The 21,820-nt window shown below is 41.9% G+C and overlaps 1 protein-coding gene across 1 annotated transcript; it reads left to right on the plus strand.

The window, feature by feature from the left end:
* The first annotated feature begins 689 nt into the window (after nt 1-689).
* plekhd1 (pleckstrin homology domain containing, family D (with coiled-coil domains) member 1) lies at nt 690-21,497 on the plus strand. Its single transcript, XM_047345277.1, has 13 exons — nt 690-1,074; nt 8,674-8,767; nt 8,845-8,934; nt 10,896-10,972; nt 11,099-11,190; nt 11,282-11,334; nt 11,438-11,532; nt 11,624-11,717; nt 14,340-14,548; nt 15,672-15,804; nt 16,235-16,379; nt 18,360-18,503; nt 19,470-21,497. Exons 1-13 carry the CDS (start codon nt 926-928, stop codon nt 19,625-19,627), a joined length of 1,533 nt encoding a protein of 510 aa, XP_047201233.1. The 5' UTR covers nt 690-925; the 3' UTR covers nt 19,628-21,497.
* The last annotated feature ends 323 nt before the right edge of the window (nt 21,498-21,820 follow it).

Here is a 21,820-nt window from a genome sequence, read left to right on the forward strand (position 1 = left end):
TTCTGCAATTTTCAGATCCATCCTTTCTCCAACACACCTAAGTTGAATGGCTAAATTCACTCATCAGCATGTCATTCAGCTCTGCATTGGCCAGGTAACAAGAAATTTATTTTATTCAGATGTGTTGGAGAAGGGATGCATCTAAAAGTTGCAGGATAGTAGGTCTCCAGGACTGGACTTGGGCAGCCCTGTTTTAGATTTTTCTTTTCTGCCGGGGTTGTTCTGGTCATTTCATCTGGAAGCCCTCTGCAGAGCTAATGCGTTTCACTGTCCTGGACGTTAAAGCTGAGCTGTCAGTATCTTTATAATCCGCTGGCTGCCCTTCCACTCAGACACATATGCTGGGAATTAATCTGGTACTGATGACATTGAAGTTACATGTCAGCTGCTCAGCCTCTCTATCCCCTTTACTAGAAAGTCATGCAGCCATGCCCTCTACAACAGCTGACATTGCTCCTACAATGACAAACAGAGGAAGCAAAGGATGGATGGGGGAGAGAGAGAGATGGAGCATACCTGCCAAGAGCTGCAAGCTGAGAGTGCTGTAATCTGAATAACAGCTTTTACTGGCCGGACTATATCGACCGGCTTCAGATTTAGCAACTCATTCCTAAAGCTTCCCTCCCTCTCTAATGTTTTCATTGTGTGGTTCAGGCTGTCTGCCTCCAGCTGATGAGCATATTGGCAACTGGATCATTCCACCCTGCTGAATTATTGGGATTTGTTTGCTGCTTTTTCCTGCCTGGTATTAAAACTAGATGTGCCTGCAGCCTGTCTGTGTTTGTTTCTCATCGAATTTTGTTGGGCTAATTGTTATTGACCGACTGTAGGCTATAGTACTTTTTTGGCTATATATAGATATATTAATATATTTATATAAATTTTGACCCCACCTCCCGCCAGTGTAGGGGATCCTGTTGAGGGGATGTTCTCGTCTTCATCCAGAAACTCTTTGTTGTGGACGTCCATGGAGCAGTCAGACTCTGAAGCGCTGGACATCAGCACCAAGGTGCAGCTGCACGGCGTGCTGTGGAAGAGACCCTTTGGGCGGCCATCAGCCAAGTGGTCCCGCAGGTGAGCCGGGAATGTGTGACCTCTGTCTTAGCTTGGTTTTCCCTTGCATTACTGGGTTATTTCAGGTAGTAGCGTAAACCTCTGTATTTGGACTGCACATTAAGGCAGTTCAAAGCGTCTGAGAGGATCTAAAAAGAAAAGTAATAGTTAGAATTAATAGTAATAATAGTTAGAAAATCTGTTATTTTGTCTGATTCTAAAAATGTATAAAAAGTAAAATCCTTATTTTCTGTCTGAAAGAGACATGTAGGAATTGATCTAACCAGCTGTGTTTGAAAAGGATTGCTTTTTCTCAAGAAATTCACCGTTTATATAAAATACTTTTTGTATACACTTATCAGCCATAACACTGACTAATCTTGTTACTATAGTGTTTTGCTAAGTGAAATCTGACAACAAGTATTCAGTTTTGCTATTTTGACTTCTGCAACTCAGCAAACAGAGTTCAGAATTCAACAATGTGAAAGAGACTGGGTAAACATGGCCTTCGTTGTGAGGTTCAGGACGGAGGACCCAGAAGTTCAGCCAGAAACAGAATAAAAGTTAAACGATTTATTCAGGAGCAGCGCACAGATACTCAGGACTCCACCAGCCGGGAACCCGGGATCACTTAACAGAATCCGTGTAGGACGGAGGAATCAGAATAGGCTCCTTTGCGGGGTGCGGTCCTGGCAGTCTCCAGACCGGGAGGATCGGTGCAGAACACGCCGCAGCCAGAAGTTGGATTGCCGACAGGGAGAAAGATCCAAGGCTCGGTAGTCAAGGTGGGGGCAGTAACTGGGTGAAACCAGGGAGGCAGACTCAGGCAGACAAATCCAGGGGTGAGGCAGGAGGCTTTGGTCGAGAGGCAGAAACAAGGTCGCTAGAGACATCCAATGAGGGTCAGGCAAGGCAGGGAAATCCAAGATGCAAAAAGTGGTCAAAAACGTGGTCAGGCAGGAAGGAATGCTGGACATATACTAACTGGTAGGTTTTCGAAAATCTGGCACTGTCTGCCTGTCTGAGGGCTGAATATAACTGCAGAAAAACAGGTGCATGGCATGATTGATTGCACTCCAGTGCAGCAGCAGACCGGTGAAGCAGATTAGCCGATTACATGAAGACAGAGCAGGCAGACGGGCCAGAATCATAACAGAACCCCCTCCTCAACGTCCAGCTCCGGACGGACCCCGAGGCTGGCCAGGATGGAGGCGGTGGAACTCTCGGATGAGAGTCTTGTCCACAATGAAGCGGGCCGGAATCCAGGACCGCTCCTCAGGACCGTACCCCTCCCAATTGACCAGATAATGGACCCCACGGCCCCGCCGCCTGGACCGGAGGATGCGGCGGACCGCATAGACGGGCCCACTATCCAGGAGTCGGGCGGGTGGAGGGGGCCCGGGGGCGGGCCCGAGACAAGGCACGATGTAGTGCTTGACCCGGGACACATGAAAGGTGGGGTGGATTCTCATAGATCGGGGCAGTTTGCGACGGACGGCCACAGGATTCACGACCTTGGAGATGGGGAATGGACCAATAAAACGGGGCGCCAGCTTACAGGACTCCACCCGCAGAGGAAGATCCCGTGAAGACAACCAAACCTTCTGACCCGCCCTGTAGGCTGGTGCGGGTAAACGACGGCGGTTGGCAGCCCTAGACTGGACCCTCGACATCCTGACCATGGACCTCCTGGCCCTCCTCCAGACACGTTGGCATCTCAAGGTTGCAGCGTGGGCCGAGGGAACCTCTGCCTCCCTTTCTTGGACCGTGAACACAGGCGGCTGAAATCCAAAAACAACATGGAAGGGAGAAAGACCAGTGGTGCTAGATGGAAGAGTATTCATAGCACTCTAGTACCTTGGGAACCAGGTGATCTGGAACAAACAGACGATCCGCAGGTCAAGAAGTGGGAGCAGGGAGGTCCCCGGTGGCATCCCTGACCTCTCGTTCCAATTCCAACATAGTCATGGACAACCTGACACATTCCGGGAGGATGAACTCCTCCACTCCACTGGTCCCCAACTCCGCGGTCTCCTGAATTCTAGATAAGGCATCCGGTTTCATGTTCTCGGTTCCGGGTCTAAAAGAGAGTACAAAATTAAACCGTCCAAAAAAAAGAGCCCACCTGGCCTGCCTGGAGTTTAGGCGCTTAGCCGTCTTCAGATACTCCAAGTTCTTATGGTCAGTCCAGACAAGAAACGGCTCCTTCGACCCCTCCAACCAGTGCCTCCACTCCTCAAGAGCCAGCTTGACTGCTAGGAGTTCTCAATCCCCCACATCATAGTTGCGTTCAGCATGGGACAGTGATCTGGAGAAGAAAGCACAAGGGTGAACCCGGCCCTCTGGGGATCTTTGGCATAGGATTGCACCTACCCCAGTGCTGGAGGCATCAACCTCAACAATGAATTGCCTTTCTGGGTTGGGGGACCGGAGAACTGGAGCAGTGGTGAATAATTTCTTGAGCTTGACAAAGGCCTCCTCTGCCTGATCATTCCATTCAAACCTGACCTTGGGAGAAGTGATGGCGTGAAGAGGGGCAGCAACCTGGCTGTAGTTGTGAACAAAACAGCGGTAGAAATTAGCAAACCCCAGAAACCTTTGTAGCTGTTTGCGATCTAAAGGTGTAGGCCACTCAGAAACTGCCTTAACCTTGGAGGGATCCATAATGACTTGATTGGGGGAAATTATGAACCCAAGGAAGGAAGTGGAGGTGTTGTGAAATTCACACTTCTCAGCCTTGACAAATAAGTCATTCTGGAGAAGGCGGAGAAGAACAGACCGGACATGAAGTTTATGCGTCTCCTGGTCTTGTGAGTAAATCAAGATGTCATCAAGGTACACAAACACAAAATGCCCCACCATGTCCCTCAAGACATCATTAACCAAAGCTTGAAATACAGCAGGGGCATTGGTTAGGCCAAAAGGCATGACCAAATACTCGTAGTGGCCGGTGGGGGTGTTGAAGGCTGTTTTCCACTCATCGCCCTCTCTAATGCGGACTAAATGATAAGCATTACGTAGGTCCAATTTAGTGAAGAACCTGGCCCCCTGAATGTGGTCGAAAGCTGATTTCATGAGTGGAAGGGGGTACCGATTCTTGACCGTGATCTCATTTAGCCCTCTATAGTCGATACATGGTCTTAAGGAGCCGTCTTTCTTGCCAACAAAGAAGAACCCAGACCCAGCAGGAGATGAAGAGGGTCGAATAATGCCTGCTTTTATGGAGTCGTCTACGTACTTCTTCATGGCCTCATACTCCGGCCCGGACAATGAATAGAGGTGCCCCCTAGGGGGGGACGTACCTGGGAGGAGTTAAATGGCACAATCATAAGGCCTGTGGGGAGGAAGTGCCGTGGCCCGAGACTTGTTAAACACCTCTTTCAGATCATGATATTCTGGGGGAACCTTAGACAGGTCAGGATAAGTCTCTTCTATGGCGTTATCAGGGACGGACAAAATTCTGGCGGAGGTCAAACAGGAAGCTGAACAGGCCCTAGACCAACCCAAAATTTCTTGGGCCTGTCAGTCAATGTGAGGGTTATGTCTCTTAAGCCACGAAGCTCCCAGAACAATGGGTAACTGAGGTGAACTGATAACGAGAAAGGAAATTTCCTCCTGATGATTTCCGCCAAGGACCAGACCAACCTTATCAGTTCTCAGATGGGAGCTGGAGAGGCGATGTCCGTCCAGTGCCAGGATGTTATGGGTGTCAGGTGTAGGAAAAAGGTCAATTCCAAGACTCTTAGCAAAAGCCTCGTCCATGAATTCTGTGACGGCTCCAGAATCAATAAAAACGGACACCTGGTGAGAAACAGAGGAGACTAGGATGTTAGTAGGAAAAGATAATGAGGAGACAGACAGCAGACTACGGCTCAGTAGAGTCCCCCTCACCTCTACTGAGCCGGCCCTTTTAATGGACACTTGGTGACTGTGTGACCTTGGCCCCCGCAGTAAAAGCACAGGTTCAGCTGTCGGCGGCGTGAACGTTCCTCTACCGAGATGTTGGTCCTCCCTTGCATAGGTTCAGGGTCAGATCCTTTTAAGACCTGGGGAGGAGAGATCAGAGGCTCTGGGCACCACCCAGAGCTCCGAGCTGAAGAGGACTGATGCCCCCCCTGACGCCTCTCCCTCCCTCCCTCACTGAGTCTGAGGTCAATTCTAGACGCCAGGTTCTCCAATTCAATAAGGGTGGAGGGATAATCTCGAGTAGCCAGTTCGTCCTTAATCTTATAATTTAATCCTTGCATAAAGGCATCCATTAAAGCTTCCTCATTCCAGCTACTGTCGGCAGCCAGCAGATGAAAATCGATTATGTAAGCCGTCACACTCTTATCTCTCTGCCTCAAGGACAACAACCCCCTGGCGGCCTCCCGACTAGGAAGGACCGGATCAAAAACTCTGATGAGCTCCTTAGAAAAGGCTGAATAGGAAGCGCAGGAGGCGGAGCCATTCTGCCACTCAGCTGTGCCCCACTGTTTGGCTTTGCCAGCTAAAAGGGAGATGACAAACGCCACTTTAGAGCGCTCAGTGGGGAAAGAGGACGGCTGTAATTCAAAATGTATCTCACACTGAGTAAGGAAAGCCCGACACTGGTCGGAATCCCCCTTGAATAATTCCGGGGGAACCAGTTGGGGTTCTTTCACCATGACAGGTACGGCAGGAGGGCTGGGCGGAGCTGGCTGTAAAGGTGCCTGAGTAGAAACAGGGGACATGGATCGCAACATGGCGATAATCTAGGTCATTCCAGAAGTTGGATTGCCGACAGGGAGAAAGATCCAAGGCTCGGTAGTCAAGGTGGGGGCAGTAACTGGGTGAAACCAGGGAGGCAGACTCAGGCAGACAAATCCAGGGGTGAGGCAGGAGGCTTTGGTCGAGAGGCAGAAACAAGGTCGTGATCCAGAGGCTAGAGACATCCAATGAGGGTCAGGCAAGGCAGGGAAATCCAAGATGCAAAAAGTGGTCAAAAACATGGTCAGGCAGGAAGGAATGCTGGATATCAAAACACAAACTGTCGTGTGGAAACCAAAGGAGCTCTATCTATCTATCTATCTATCTATCTATCTATCTATCTATCTATCTATCTATCTATCTATCTATCTATCTATCTATCTATCTATCTATCTATCTATCTATCTATCTATCTATCTATCTATCTATCTATCTATCTATCTATCTATCTATCTATCTATCTATCTATCTATCTATCTATCTATCTATCTATCTATCTATCTATCTATCTATCTATCTATCTATCTATCTATCTATCTATCTATCTATCTATCTATCTATCTATCTATCTATCTATCTATCTATCTATCTATCTATCTATCTATCTATCTATCTATCTATCTATCTATCTATCTATCTATCTATCTATCTATCTATCTATCTATCTATCTATCTATCTATCTATCTATCTATCTATCTATCTATCTATCTATCTATCTATCTATCTATCTATCTATCTATCTATCTATCTATCTATCTATCTATCTATCTATCTATCTATCTATCTATCCAACTATCCATCCATCCATTGGTCTGCATATTGTTATACATGTAAATTCAATCTATCTCTAGTGAGAAAAATAGGTACAGACCAAAATGTTCAAGATTTAAGAAAATTCTGAAATGTCAACATTTCTCCCAATAATCTTTGGCACTGTTTCACATTGCAGCAGTCTCACATTCTGAAAGCACACCTCCACAATCTGAATGTGCTTTACACAGAGCACAAACAGCAGAGGCTGAGGGTTCTAACTGTGAGGGACAACTGCTTTTAGGGTTGCTGGAAATGCAGATTAATTATTCCACTGTACTTCTAAACACATTTGTTTTTACATCTTTCTATTTTCCATTTTTTCTTATGTTTTTTATACTAACGCTGTTTTATTTCTTCTGTTTTAGGTGTTTTATTTTATTTGACTAATTGTAAAGCACTTTGGTTAACCTAGTGAATATTATAAAGGTCAATGCAAATAAAGGTATCATTATTATTATTAGACTTTTTTTAGAATTCAAAAGGATTTGGCTAACTCTGGAGAGATTGTTTAATTAATCAGCAGGACAAAACAAAAGAGTCACATGTGGGGAACATTTCCATACAGTTTTCAATAGACAAGAAAACCCTGAAAAAACAATTACCATGAGGGCAGGTGGGTTTGAAGAAACCTGTATAATATGAGCTACAACAACATTTATTTCTCTTTGGGATTAATAAAGTATTTTTAAATTTAATTTGAATTGAATTAGGCTTGTGAAGTCTAAGTAAAATGATTCATGCTTTTCAAAGTTTTGATGTTAATCTAATTATAAATCCTGCTGTTCTGTAAAGGCCGCTGGGTGATTTTTAGAAAACTTTAGTGAGTAAACAGCATCATGAACTGAGCTGCAGGAATCTGCAACTCAAGCTGGAGAACCGATGGAACAGCAATGAGTTGAGCACCCCACAAATTTGGTCTTTAAGGAAGAGTTGCAAGTAGAAAGCTTCTATTGAAAGAGAGCCATAAGATGCCCCATTTAGATATTTTGGGCCAACAACCATAAACATACAGTCAGATCTGTAATACAATGACTAGGATCAAAGCACATATATGTGTTAGAATGGCCCAGTCAAAGTCAAAACCAAAATCCAATACTGCCAAGTGCAGGAGATTTAAATGACCACCTAGGTTACAATAAAAAAGAGCACAATATGACAAAATTAACACAAATACAATACTTGTTGATCAGCAAGGTGATCCATAATGGTGGTGGTTTATTGTTATAGAAAAACTATGTTCTGAAAGGGTCTAATGAGACTTGTGTGAGTAGGAGAGCCTTATGGACAAAATACTGAAGATTCTTTGCTTTTGAGCTGTCTAATTGCTAAGAAATGTCACGAATGAAGGTGATGGTCTTGTTGCAGCACATATTCACTAGCTTCAAGACATTAGTGTTGATCTGATATTTTACTAATCGTCCTATGCTTTTTATTGTTTAACTTACATTGTAAGGCATTCATATTCTCATTCTAAAGCTATCATACTACTTCCATCATGCTTCACACTTGGCATGACGTTTCACTGTTCGGTAATAATTTCTTTCAGATGACTTTTCAACCCCACAAAAGGTCATAGCCAGCACTGTAATGAACATCAGAAATCAAGAGTTCAAAGAGTTTAATCTCATTTAGCAGTGTGCCTAATGCTCAGAAAATACAGCAATGGAGTTGGCATTTGAAGGAGGCAATTTTTTTCTGGTCCATTTCTTTCCTGTTTTCCTTTGTCTAAAGTTGCTTGAATGCAAAGGTTTTATGCTCTTTGCAGTTCTGATCCTTAGCCATCCTACTCATATGAAATTTGCCCTTGTACCATGAATAGACTTTCAGTAAATGTGCTTGTAATTGTTCTATAAGAGGCGAAAAGCACCAATGTTTTAAGACTGGACAGAAAATTTGTTCAGAGTAAGTCATGATAGAGAAACAGTGATGATTTAACTGGTTAGCAATAAACTAGATGAAGTTAGCTGAGCTGCATAGCAGTACTCCTTACATGAATATGTGGGCATTGGCGGATGATGGTTCTGTTCGGCCTCACAGAGTTCATTCACTTCTGCTTTCATTGTCTCCTGACTACAAAGATTCTTCATCATCAAAGACAGCTTCTTGCTCTACTATGCAGAGAGCGAGAAGAGAAACTTTGAGAGCAACAGGTACTTCAATATCCACCCTAAGGTGAGCAAGCGCCTGATGACTGTCAACACACAGTTTATGAACAGTCTTTCTAAATGCTTGGTCTGTTTCTGTGTCAGGGAGTCATTCCTCTAGGAGGATGCGTGGTGTCAGCCAACGAAGATATGGGGATGCCTTTTGCCATAGTAGTCAACCTTGAAGATTTCACAGTAAGGCCACAAGTTTTCTTTATAATAATATCATTTAAAAGATGCTGGGAAGCCCAAGATGTCTGATTTTTTTTTTATGATGAACTGAAAACTAAATATATAATAATAGTATAAGGCAGGTGAACTCACTGTTTTCCAGGGTTGCCAACTCATGTTTTTGTTTGCAGCTCACTCTGCCCGGATTAATCTCACTCACAATGTTACTCACGCAGGCTTTAGCATATCCATACACCCCCACTAGCAGTTGAATAAATGTACCTATTGGTTTAAAAGAAGCCCCAGAGATTTTGCAACCATCCTCAAGGTGCATGCATTAATTCTGTTCCACCAGAGGACTTTATGTTGCTCCACGTCTCCTTCTGTCACTGTACCAAAGCATCTTTCAATCCATCCTACTGTACTGCTCCTCCTGTTTTCATATGCTCACTGTTAAAAACTGGACTAAACTCACACGCATAACCAGCACTGCTGGTAAAATCAATTAAACTCAATAACAAGGCCATCATAGACATCACAAACTCAATAATATGGGACTCTACTGACCAACTACAGGAATACCTCACCCCATTGCCCTCAGGATGCAGATAAAGGACACTGAGGTGCAGAAGAACTCGTTTTAGGAAAAGCCAGAAGCCTGCAGTCATAGCCGTGCTAAACAACAGGCCCCACTGAAGCTGCCATTTATTGTTATGTTGTGCTCTGTGCAGTATTTTTATGATGTATTCTGGATAGTAGTGTAATTTTGTGTGCTGTGCTGTATTGTTCCGCCTGCTGGTAATGGGAGTCCAGGGGTTGGTCTGAGGAAAGAATTTCCTGTTGGGGACAATAAAGTCTAGAGTCATTTGAGCAATTCTTATTCGAGGTAGGGCTCATTTAAACTGTTTGGTTTCCTGGTTTGGACCTTGTTAGTAAGCATAATCTATACATTTTCACTGGGGTTGAGGTTAGAGCCAATCCAGAAGATTAACGTTAGCCTGCTTTGGCCAATCCAAATTAAGTTGTGTTTTTGATTGTTATCCTGGTAGAGGACCCAGTTGTTTCTGGGTTTTAACTTTCTGCGCCAAACTGCATTATTCCTGATCAGGGTGATCAGGAACAGTCCGAGAACCACCAGTGCTTAGGTCAATCATAAACTGGAAATGCCTGGAATACTGATGTCAGAGTCCACAGTGAAGCCAGTTTTACATCAGCATGAACAGACAATGTGTTATTCACGAAAGAGGCCCTTCTTCCAAAATCAACACCTTTAAGGAAATTTGGATCTGCCCACAATGACCAGCCAAATATCTTATGAGAAATGTTTTACAGTTAGATGAGACAAAGATTGATTTATTATTTATTATGGCCACAATGAAGAAGTATGCCAAGTTGAGGCTTTCGAACATGAGAACACAGTACCTACTGTCAAGTAAGGAGGTGGTATCATCATGCTGAGGCTCCGTTGCACTGCAATGGTCTGTTGTACAAAATTCACTGGTCTATTGTACCAAATTCTTTCACTTCATATCAGATCAGCAGATTGATGGATAAAACCTGGGTAGAACTGAATGTTCCAACAGGACAGACATCATAACTAGTTTTGGAATGGATTGAGTAGGTTGACATTAAGCTTCCGGAATGGAATCTACCTCAGCCCTATTGAAAATTCATGGACTATGATTTGAAAGGCATTTCCGTGCCAGGGGTACAACAAAGTTCAATGAGCTCTACCACTTGAATAAAAAGACAGGTCTAATCTAGCCAGAATTATCCCAGGAGCTGTTTTACGGCTCAGAAAAGTTGGTGACTTCACTACAACTTGCGAACACTGGAAATCATCCATTTCAGAAGTGAAATACCTGCAATGAATTTCAATATTTAATACCCCAGCAGCCCAAAGATGAAATTCCACTGTATGTTTGAAATCTTTAAGCCATTACTAACATTAAGCTGATCCTACATACATTATGTCCACCCTCAAGGGTACCATAGTTCTGGCTGCTGAGTCTGAGGAGGAGCAGGTCCAATGGATAGAGATGCTCCAGGAGTCAGGGAAAGTGTGAGTATCGATATAATGCACCTCTGAAGGAAATGTCGTACATCTCTGGCAGGAAGTAAACTGATGTAAACTGAATTTCCTACTACTTCCTGCAATGTTTCTGATGATGTGTCTGATGATGGACAGCACATGGAAGAATTCCCAGCTTGGGGAGGCCATGATCGAGAGTCTGGAGGCCCAGGGACTGCAGCTAGCCAAGGAGAAACAAGAATACCTGGGTAAAAAGGAGAAAGGTCACCTCAGTATAAAGGCAGAGTAAAGGATTATTTTGTGGATGTAGGTTTTGTCTAATGTGTTTGTTTCTTTAAGATAAACTTATGGAAGAGACAGAGGAGCTAAGTCATCAAAGAGCACAACGGGAGGTGAGACCCTTGTTTCACTGTGTTTTGTTCAAAGGAACACCAAATACAAAGTATCTGGATTAGTACTTCAAATGATGGTACCCTTAAGTCTGCATTTCCACAGGAGCTGGAGCGTCTCAACCAGGTCCTGGAAGAGGAGAAAAGGAAGTTTGAGGAGGTAGTTCTGGAGCTGAAGGCAGAGCAGGAGCAGATCAATCTGTAATTAATGCAGTTGTCTCTCTTTAGTATTTTCCAGTGATGTCTGAGTGTGTGGTTAAAATTGCTTTTCATTTTCTGATTGCGGTTGCAGAGATCTGGATGGTACAACTCAGTCCCTGAAAAGTGTTGACCGGGAAAAAGAAGAGTTAAGCTGCTTAACAGTTACGCTTCAGAAGTCCATAGAGGTATTTCACCATTATTTCAAGATTTGTCAGTGCAATGCAACGTTTGTCAGCTGTACCTGACTTTTTTGCCTCTTTGCCGCTTTCTACATGTACCTGTCTCATTCTTATTGCACACTAACACCTCAGATCTGACCTTTTACACACATTTAATTACTCCCACCCAGCAAGGCCTTCCCAAACACTTTTGCCATGTATTTAGATCTGTTCAAATGAACATCTCATACCATACATGATGCCCTGAGACCTTCAGGACATGGGGATTTCAAGACGTTGTAATGCTGTTTGAACCAAAAGCTGTTTAAATGTATGTCATTACATGTAAAAGTATAAATGATCCTATTTTCTATACATTTAGAGATTCGATTTTTTTCTTTAATACAAACCACAGAAATTCAGGATTAGTAACATTAAACAATCTGCTAATCTCTGAATCCACACTTGTGTTTTTAATTCTTGGAAGACTACGTGTGTGAAACCTCGATGATAAAGCAGCTTTATGTACAACAGGGATTGTTTTTACTATCGCTCCGGGTTTAAACAAGTGCCTGAAAAAATGTCTTCCAAAAAAAGCACCTTTCATCTTAGCAATTATTACAACGCAGATGCACATCTTGGGTTTCTGTGTCTTTTAGGGCTGATTTTAAGAGTCTCTTCTTGTTTTTTTTAAAGCTAAATTGTCTCAATCACAAGTATTTGTCTAAATTGCTTTTCACCTATGTACAGTCCCTTGCAAAAGTACTCGGCCCCTTTGAACTGGTCAACCTCTTGCCACATTTCAGGCTTCAAACATAAAAATATAAAAATAAAATTTTTTGCGAAGAATCAACAAGTGGGACACAGTCGTGAAGTGGAATGAAATTTATTGAATGTGTCAAGCTTGTTTAACAAATAAAAAACTGAAAAGGGGGGCGTGCAATATTATTCGGCCCCCTTGCGTTAATTCTTTGTAGCGCCACCCTTTGCTGCAATTACAGCTGCAAGTCGCTTGGGGTATGTCTCTATCAGTTTGGCACATCGAGAGACTGAAATTCTTGCCCATTCTTCCTTGCAAAACACCTCGAGCTCAGTGAGGTTGGATGGAGAGCGTTCGTGAACAGCAGTCTTCAGCTCTTTCCACAGATTCTTGATTGGATTCAGGTCTGGACTTTGACTTGGCCATTCTAACACCTGGATGCGTTTCTTTGTGAACCATTCCATTGTAGATTTGGCTTTATGTTTTGGATCATTGTCTTGTTGGAAGACAAATCTCCGTCCCAGTCTCAGGTCTCTTGCAGACTCCAACAGGTTTTCTTCCAGAATGGTCCTGTATTTGGCCCCATCCATCTTCCCATCAATTTTGACCATTTTCCCTGTACCTGCTGATGAAAAGCAGGCCCAAACCATGATGCTGCCACCACCATGTTTGACAGTGGTGATGGTGTGTTCAGGGTGATGAGCTGTGTTGCTTTTACGCCAAACATATCGTTTTGCATTGTGGCCAAACAGTTTGATTTTGGTTTCATCTGACCAGAGCACCTTCTTCCACGTGTTTGGTGTGTCTCCCAGGTGGCTTGTGGCAAACTTTAAACGAGGCTTTTTATGGATATCTTTGAGAAATGGCTTTCTTCTTGCCACTCTTCCATAAAGGCCAGATTTGTGCAGTGTACGACTGATTGTTGTCCTATGGACAGACTCTCCCACCTCAGCTGTAGATCTCTGCCGTTCATCCAGAGTGATCATGGACCTCTTGGCTGCATCTCTGATCAGTCTTCTCCTTGTTCGAGATGAAAGTTTAGACGGCCGGGTCTTGGTAGATTTGCAGTGGTCTGATACTCCTTTCATTTCAATATGATTGCTTGCACAGTGCTCCTTGGGATGTTTAAAGCTTGGGAAATCTTTTTGTATCCAAATCCGGCTTTAAACTTCTCCACAACAGTATCTTGGGCCTCTCTGGTGTGTTCCTTGGTCTTCATGATGCTCTCTGCGCTTTGAACAGAACCCTGAGACTATCACAGAGCAGGTGCATTTATACGGAGACTTGATTACACACAGGTGGATTCTATATATCATCATCAGTCATTTGGGACAACATTGGATCATTCAGAGATCCTCACTGAACTTCTGGAGTGAGTTTGCTGCACTGAAAGTAAAGGGGCTGAATAATATTGCACGCCCCACTTTTCAGTTTTTTATTTGTTAAAAAAGTTTGACACATCCAATAAATTTAATTCCACTTCACGATTGTGTCCCACTTGTTGTTGATTCTTCACAAAAAATTAGAATTTTATATCTTTATGCTTGAAGCCTGAAATGTGGGAAGAGGTTGACCAGTTCAAGGGGGCCGAGTACTTTCGCAAGGCACTGTACCTCCCAGACTCCTCAGGTCAGCAGATGCAGGTATTTTATTATTCCCCACACCTAGGAAAGAAATCTACTATAGTTATTACAACCCTAGATTGGACCGGCCTTCCTGGCGATGTGAAGGCAGCTGGGAGTATTCACACTTCAAAGAAAACCCCTTGTTACGTTTTAATTGTTTCGTTATTTATTTAATGTAATAAACTTGAGTCTAAGGTTAATTTTCTCTGCTGAAACTATAGTGATCTGAAATGTGATGAATCCTTCCTGTTCTTGTTTTTTCAGGAGCTCTCCCAAGAGAAACAGCGAAGACTTCTGCTGCTGGGTGTGAAGGAGCAAGAGGATAAGGAGGTGGACAAACAGAGTTTAGAATCAACATGCAAAGAGTCTTTGGATGGAGAGGGCATTCGAGACCCGGAGGTGCTGCAGGACCTGCGACACATTGAGGAGCAAATGAAGATCCTGCTGAAGGAGAAGGAGCAGGCTGATGAGAAGTGAGTGTGTCCAACACACAAAAATCAGAGGCAGAAATTCCAGTCTAAAAGATCTTTTTCCTAATGTCATCTGTAATTTTAGAGGCTACAAAGAAACTGCTCCTGTAGAAACTGTGAATGAAGAACCATCTAGAACTATCTTCTCTTGTAGTTTTGCCCGTGTATTAAATTCTTCCAGGGGAACATCTATGCTAGTGATACAGAGGACGGTGGAAATGTGTATTGATCCGAAAACAAGCATCTCATTGATGAGTTGCAGTAAGTGGGATATTACAGGTTGCTGCTATTGACTGTGAAGCACTAATGTTCAACTACGAGTGCTGAAACATGCAATCCATAGCACTGTGTTTCCATGGGTGGGTCCATTCGGCTGTCCTCGGACTAACAGCTGGGCTCCATCAGATAGACAATGTGCTGCATAAACAGGCAGGGCCATTCTCATGTGAGCCACAAGATCATATTGATCTTCCCTTGCACAGGAAAACAACTTGCATGCAACACATAACAGTCAAATACTTTTAAATGGATACTAGCGGAACTGTTTTGTCTACTGGTAAAATGCTTAATGTGCTGGAAAACTAATATTGCACATCACCCTGAACACACCATCCCTGCGATGAAACACAGTGGTGGCAGCATCATGCTTTTTTCAGCAGGGAAGCGCATGGGAAGATTCACTTGGAAACTGATGTGCACAGACTCTCCATCCAATCTGAATGAGGCTGAGCTATTTGGCAAAGATAAATGGGCCAAAACTTCAGTATCTAAGACTGCTAGCTGTATTTGCAGTGAAATGTGGTTCTAAAAAGTAATGGGCCATTGGACTGAATGCATATGCAAATCAGTTTATAGGTTTTATTTCTAGGATGTTTCATAAAAAAACTATAATTTTCCTTCCACGTCACACTATACACTACGCTGCTTTGGCCAATCAAATTCCATTAGAATATATTAAAGTTTGTGGTTGTCATGCTACAATACATGAATAGGCACCATATAAATAAACTGAACTGACATAATGTGCAAAAGTTCAACATGAAGCAATATTTTTGCAAGATGCTGTATTTTTGCATAGTTCTTGTTGACTTTCATCTTTACTCTGCCACTTGTCTCTTTCCTGCAGGCTCTATGAGAACGAGCATCACTCTAAACTCCTGCAGCAGGAGAAGGAGTACTACTCCACCCAGGCTCAGACGCTGCAGCAGTCGCTCTCTCAGCTCACAGCAGACAAGCAGCAGACTGAGGCTGAGCTCAAGGTAACAGAGCATGGCTCAGGGCTTGCAGGCTGCAGACGCACCTCACCCAAGGGTGACTACTTCTGATCTTCGCACAGGTTTAAATCAGAACAAGTTGTTTTATTTCTCATCGGCGACTAAGCTGTTATATTTGTGTGGAAGCCCTAACTGCAGATGTTCTTTATGTTTTATATTCATAAATATAAATAAAAGTAGAAGGTATTTTCAAGGGTAATTCATAATCATTAATTATATCATTTGATTTAAGAATAATAAAAAAGGCTATTACATTTATTTATTCATACATTTTGGTTAATTTACATTTAGCAACATAATAAATACACTATAATGTTGTTTATTTGGCAAATAACTCTAATTTATGATTAAAAAATCACTGTTTGAAACAGTTTGAAATATCCTTCAGCATGACTTTGATTGCGGCTCTCACAAGGTGGAGATTCAGTCCCGCATGGAGCTGGAGCAGAGGCTGAAGCAGGCTGAGGAGGCTCTGCAGGACCTGGAGAAGGGCCTGAACTCACTGGAGCGGACCAAGGAAAGAGATGAGAAGCTGAAAGGGGATGTGACACAGCTGAGAAGTGAGTGAATTAGCCAATACTTCTTGTTTGTATGTGTTTATTTGCTCTTCTGTGTGCTGAAGAGCTCCATTAGGAGCCCAGCTGTCTGATGATCCCTCAAGGAGAACTCTCTATACCTCAGGATGGCAGTCTGCCCTTGTTTACAGGCATTTAAGTCACAGTGTGATGTAAATTTGCTGCCATGTTTGGGATCATTGTGGCTCATTTATGGCCAGATTTGGCTGTAAACTTTTCATGCATAGTGGTCACTACAGTGAATACCTTTTTAAAAGTTGTTTTTCTGTATGATGGTGGGTGTTGATGTTCTTTGGATACACGTCACTTCATTATGCTCTTTTGTCATTGCATGCACTGCCATCTATTGTCCAACCAGTATAAGTTCTTAGAAACTTCTTTCAACACACATTACACCTGCATTCAGCTACAAATGCCAAAAACATGGGGAATATTTCACCAGTCTTCCTGCTAAAGTATTAAAACCTTATAGGTAAAAAAAAAAATATAAAAAAAACAAAATATAGAGATATGATCAATAAGAAACTAATGACTGATATGATTGACAAACAATATTTTTTCTATGCTGTAAGGAAATTAGATTTAAACATTTGATCATTAAAGTGGACATTATGTATCACTGGCTATATTTTAACAGACATTTTCTGCCCGTTACTGTAAATGTTTCTGCAGAAAAATACGTTTCGTCATTAGATTATAACTTCAACTTTTTATGACGGAAACAATATTTTTTGCAGATAAGATCGGTTGTGCAAGTTATAGTTGATGCCTTTTTTTATTCTGTAAAGCTAAAGTACGATAAATATCTGCAGGCAGGACTGTGGAGCTAATGATGTTATTGTCAGGGCCTTTGAATGTCTCTTAACAAAGGTAGGAACTAGGATATACTAGATGCTCCAGTAAACGAAGCTTAATTGTTCTATTCTTTTATAACTTTCACCTAATACATAGCATCATTAATAAGTTTGTCACATACATATTTTGAGGGCTAAGCACGTTATCTACCTGTGCGTACATGAATATACAGTAACTCTTAAAACAGCATATGAGGTATTTTGTGGTGTAGCAGTAGTCTTGGCGCATCCTATGCAGAGGCTATACCCCTCGACGCAACAGTTCTGTGGTAGATTCTCGACCTTTTGACCTTTGCTGCATGTCCTCCACCCATCTTATCTCTGCTCACCTACTGTCTGATTACTGTCAGTCTAGGCGACTATCGCCACAGGAGAAAAATCGTAAAAAAAAATAAGTTCCATAAAATGATTTAAAACAGAGTGAAAAAAAGCCTCAGTGAAGTCATCATAATTCATGCATGAAAGGACTAGATTTAATTTTTTAACCAGAGATGGTCTTGTTTGATTCAAGTGACTGTAAGTTGTTTTCACCCTCTGGCTACTAAACAAGCCCATATCATCAGCCCTCCACCACCATGCTTAACATATTGTATGGGGTATTTGTTGATTAGGGCCGGGGTCTCTACTGTGGTCACATATTTTCTAATTCTATTGTTCCAGATAATATGAAGCTGTGAGATAGGAGAAGGTTTTTACCCGGCAAACCTTCCAGATAGTCCATACTTGCTCCGTCTTTATCTTTCTGGTCAAACTTATTAAGAGGTCTACTGATGGTGAAAGCTGTCCTGCTGTTAAATGTATGTTTAATACTCAATTGCAAATACTCTTAATGTCTTTCCTTCTGAGAACTAACTCACACCCGAAACCCTTTCATTTCTCTTTGTTATGTTATTTCTACTCCAAACGTTTTTTTTTATTCTACTTCTTGTGTAGTTTGACATTTCACAATGAAATTTAGGTAATCGTGTCTGATGCAGTAGTCCCTGATATTAACAGTAGAACCTAATCACAAAACAAGTGTTTACTATGATGAGCCATTTCTCACTGCAGCGACTTTGACTTGATCAGTGTTGTGTGTATTTAACAATTTTATGTGTGTATGTTTGTCCAGAGTTCTTCGAGGAGTGCATCTGTGCAGCGGAGATTGAGGCGAAGCTCCCAGCCATAATGAAGAATGCTGTTTACCTGCACAAAGCTGCTGCACGCAGAATTAAGAGCTGCCGAATCCAAAGGAGAGTCTCCAGGCGCCACTGGTGTAAGTCTGAGCTTTACACACTGACCACCGCCACCACACACAGACTCTTGCTTTTAAAGTCTCCATTTAAAGATTTAAAGAATTATGGTACTCACTTGTATTTAGCTTTTTTTTATTCTGATACCTTTAATAAAGTCCAGTGCAATTAACTGCCTTCTAAAGTCCCTTAAAAAGAAAGACAGGTTGAGGTCCTAAAGGAGTTTAAAAGTCAGGTAAGGTCACAAAAAAACACTCCAAGCTTAAAACATCTCAATAATCCATAGCAATCCTACCATGAAAAGAGTATGGCACAAGTAAAAAACTAGCAGTACTTGACAGTCAACCTATTGTTTGTGCCCCCTTCAGAAATCGGGACTTTGTGGAAGTGTGGCAAAAAGATGACCATCGCTGAAAGAGAGCTATTATACATTTTGCTTGCAGTTTGCCACGAGTAATGCAGGACACACAGCAAACATGTGGAGGAAGGTGCTCTGGTCAGAGGAGACAAACATTTTACTTTTTGGCCAACATGCAAAACTCTTAACTGTGGAAGAAAACTAACACTGCACATCAACCTGGACATAGCACCCACAGGATGAAACAAAGGGGTGGCAGCATCATAGTTATATGATGTTTCAGATCTCTGCATCCAGTCTGAATGAGCTTGAGCTATTTAGCAAAGAATGGGCAAAATATTGTAGAGACATAGACTGAAAGACATGCAGCGTAATTGCAGCAAAATGTGGTTTTACACATTATCAACTCTAGGTGGCTGAATACAAATGCACTTTTCAAGTTTTTATTTGTTAAAGGATTTTTTGAAAACCATTTATAATATTACTTAAACATACAGAGGTTTGTGGTGGTAACATGACAAACTGTGGAAAAGTGAAAAAAGATAAAACATGAAAACAAATACACACTGTAGATGTTGTATACAGTAAAAGTGTCTGGTTTTGTTCTGATAAATGACTCAAATTATTCCAGTGAAACACTCCAAGTCGTTTGCAATGGCCAACCCAGATGATGGCAGCATGGAGGAACTGCGGGCGACGGCTCGACGGCTGACCTCCGACAGCAGCTTCAGGGAGAGCGTGTACAAGATCGTTGTTCGCAAGGAAGCCGCAAACACCATGATGGACTGAGCGGACGAAGAAAACCCAGAAATGTCCTTTAGTATTATCTCAGTCAGCACAGAAATCTGGAAGAGACCCTGATCCCAAACCTACCATTAAGGTTCTCCTGTTGGAAGCGCACACCAAGCTGTTCGATGACCGTCTCCAATCAGTTCAAGAATAAACAAAATCAGCCAAAATAAGGTTTAATTAATTTATGCCACATAAACTGCTTTGAAAATGTTTTTCTGTTTACAGATGTTTTTTGCTTTCTTTGTTACATTTAAATGTTTCAGTTTGTTTCAGTTTACACAAAAATGTAATACCAGGCAAAGATAACCTTGGGAGATATGAAAATATTGTTTTCACATCATAATTTCCTTTATTTAGGAAAAAAAAGCTCTCCAAAACCAACATGACTCTGGGTGAAAAATGTCACCTTCTACCTAATGACTGAACGTTTGTGAACTGGCACTTTGGAGTGTTTTCTGTCACTGCGGAACAATTTTCTGCATGAAATTGTTTTAATTCAGCCACATGGGAGTCTTTTTGATCCTAAACAACATCTTAGTGGGACTTTGACTAGGCCACTTCAAAAGCTTCATCTTGTTTATGTAACCCATTCAGAAGTGGAGTTTCTGGTTTGGATCATTACCCAAGCAGGCCTGATATCTGGCCATTCTCCTTCAGGATTTTCTCTACAAGTAAAGGCTGATGGGTATCTGCAGCCTTTTCTTGTAGAGAGAAGAAGGTATGGTTTGATCACTACAGCAAATCATCCAGGTCTCTAAGTAGCAGAGCAGCCCACACCATAACACTTCTACCACCATACTTGAGTGCCACTATGAATTTCTTTTTTTTGAAATACTTTATTAGATTATTACCAGATGTAATGAGATGCACCACTTACAAACTGTTGAGATCCTGTTGTGATAAGCTTACTTCATATTGACAGAAAGTCTTATTTAAGTACGTTTTCGATTCTATAGGTCCAGCTGTAATCAGGCATGGGTGTGGATAGTAGAACTGAACGAAAACAATGTGGTTAATCACAGTTCATTTATGGTTTAACAACCTGGGGATATTCATATATTCCTTTGGGCCAGATCAGTTTAGACAGCCTTTTTTCCTTATTAAATAATATAACGCATCCAAGCGTTTTGGATCTTACTCAGGTTATATTTATCTGATATTAAAACCTATTAGATGATTTTAAAACATTTTAAGTGGGCAAGCACCTTCTAATGGAACTGTACATCTGAGTGCAATTCCAGGATCTCCAGAAGCACCAAAGTTAAACTAAGGGCCCAAAGATCTTTGTTGTTTGTCTCAGGGTTACCAGCAGCGGATCTCTTTATAGCATGTATGTGAAAAGGATGTTTGAACTGGATGGAAAATTGAAGACGCTTAGCTATAGATGACTGAATTAGTCTTTCATTTTACTGCATTGATCTTGCAGTGTGACCTGTGCTGATTATTCACACTAGATCTTGATGACCTTTCTCTCTGCATGCTCAGACCTTGGGGAATGTTAATGCTGTCCTGCTGGAAAAAAGAGCTTTTATATAGTACTAACTGCAGGGGTGCCAACAATTGTGTGACTAGTGATTAAGATGAAAATATTTATTTCTTAGCAGGAAATTATTTCACTCTGAAATTATATATTAAATTAAAGGTTGTATTCCTCTAAATGTAAGATTGTGCTACTGCAATAAAGGCTGAATTTATTTTAAGGCTTTTTACACATCTTTACCAGGGGTCCCAATAAATTTGACTGGAACAGAGGGAGACAGTTTCCCGAAGTACCCTCATCAACCACAGAGGTGGAACTAAACACATTTTTTAAAGCAACTTCATACTTCATTTCAGATAAAGAATGTTCCCCCTTTTACTATATATTTAAAACTGAACTTAACTTGTTAGAAAACAAATTTACTGTAAAATGTTATCTGTGAGCATTAAACTGTTTTTGTGAAGAAGGGGACAATGAGCTTATCCTAACCTCCTATTGGAGAAAAAGCATGTAAACTCTGGGTAAGTCAATGGGTGCCTTGTTTGTCCTATTGAATATGTTTTTCAAATTTAAGTTGTTTAAATTACCTGATATTCACACAAAATCCTCAGTTTGATGCATAATCCTTTATTTCTCCACTGATGTAACTTACCAGGATACAGACTAGGGAACCATGTGTAACCTTGAACACAGAGTCAAATGGAAAGTAT

Source organism: Girardinichthys multiradiatus, chromosome 19, assembly GCF_021462225.1.
Source record: "Girardinichthys multiradiatus isolate DD_20200921_A chromosome 19, DD_fGirMul_XY1, whole genome shotgun sequence".
Classification (NCBI taxonomy): domain Eukaryota; kingdom Metazoa; phylum Chordata; class Actinopteri; order Cyprinodontiformes; family Goodeidae; genus Girardinichthys; species Girardinichthys multiradiatus.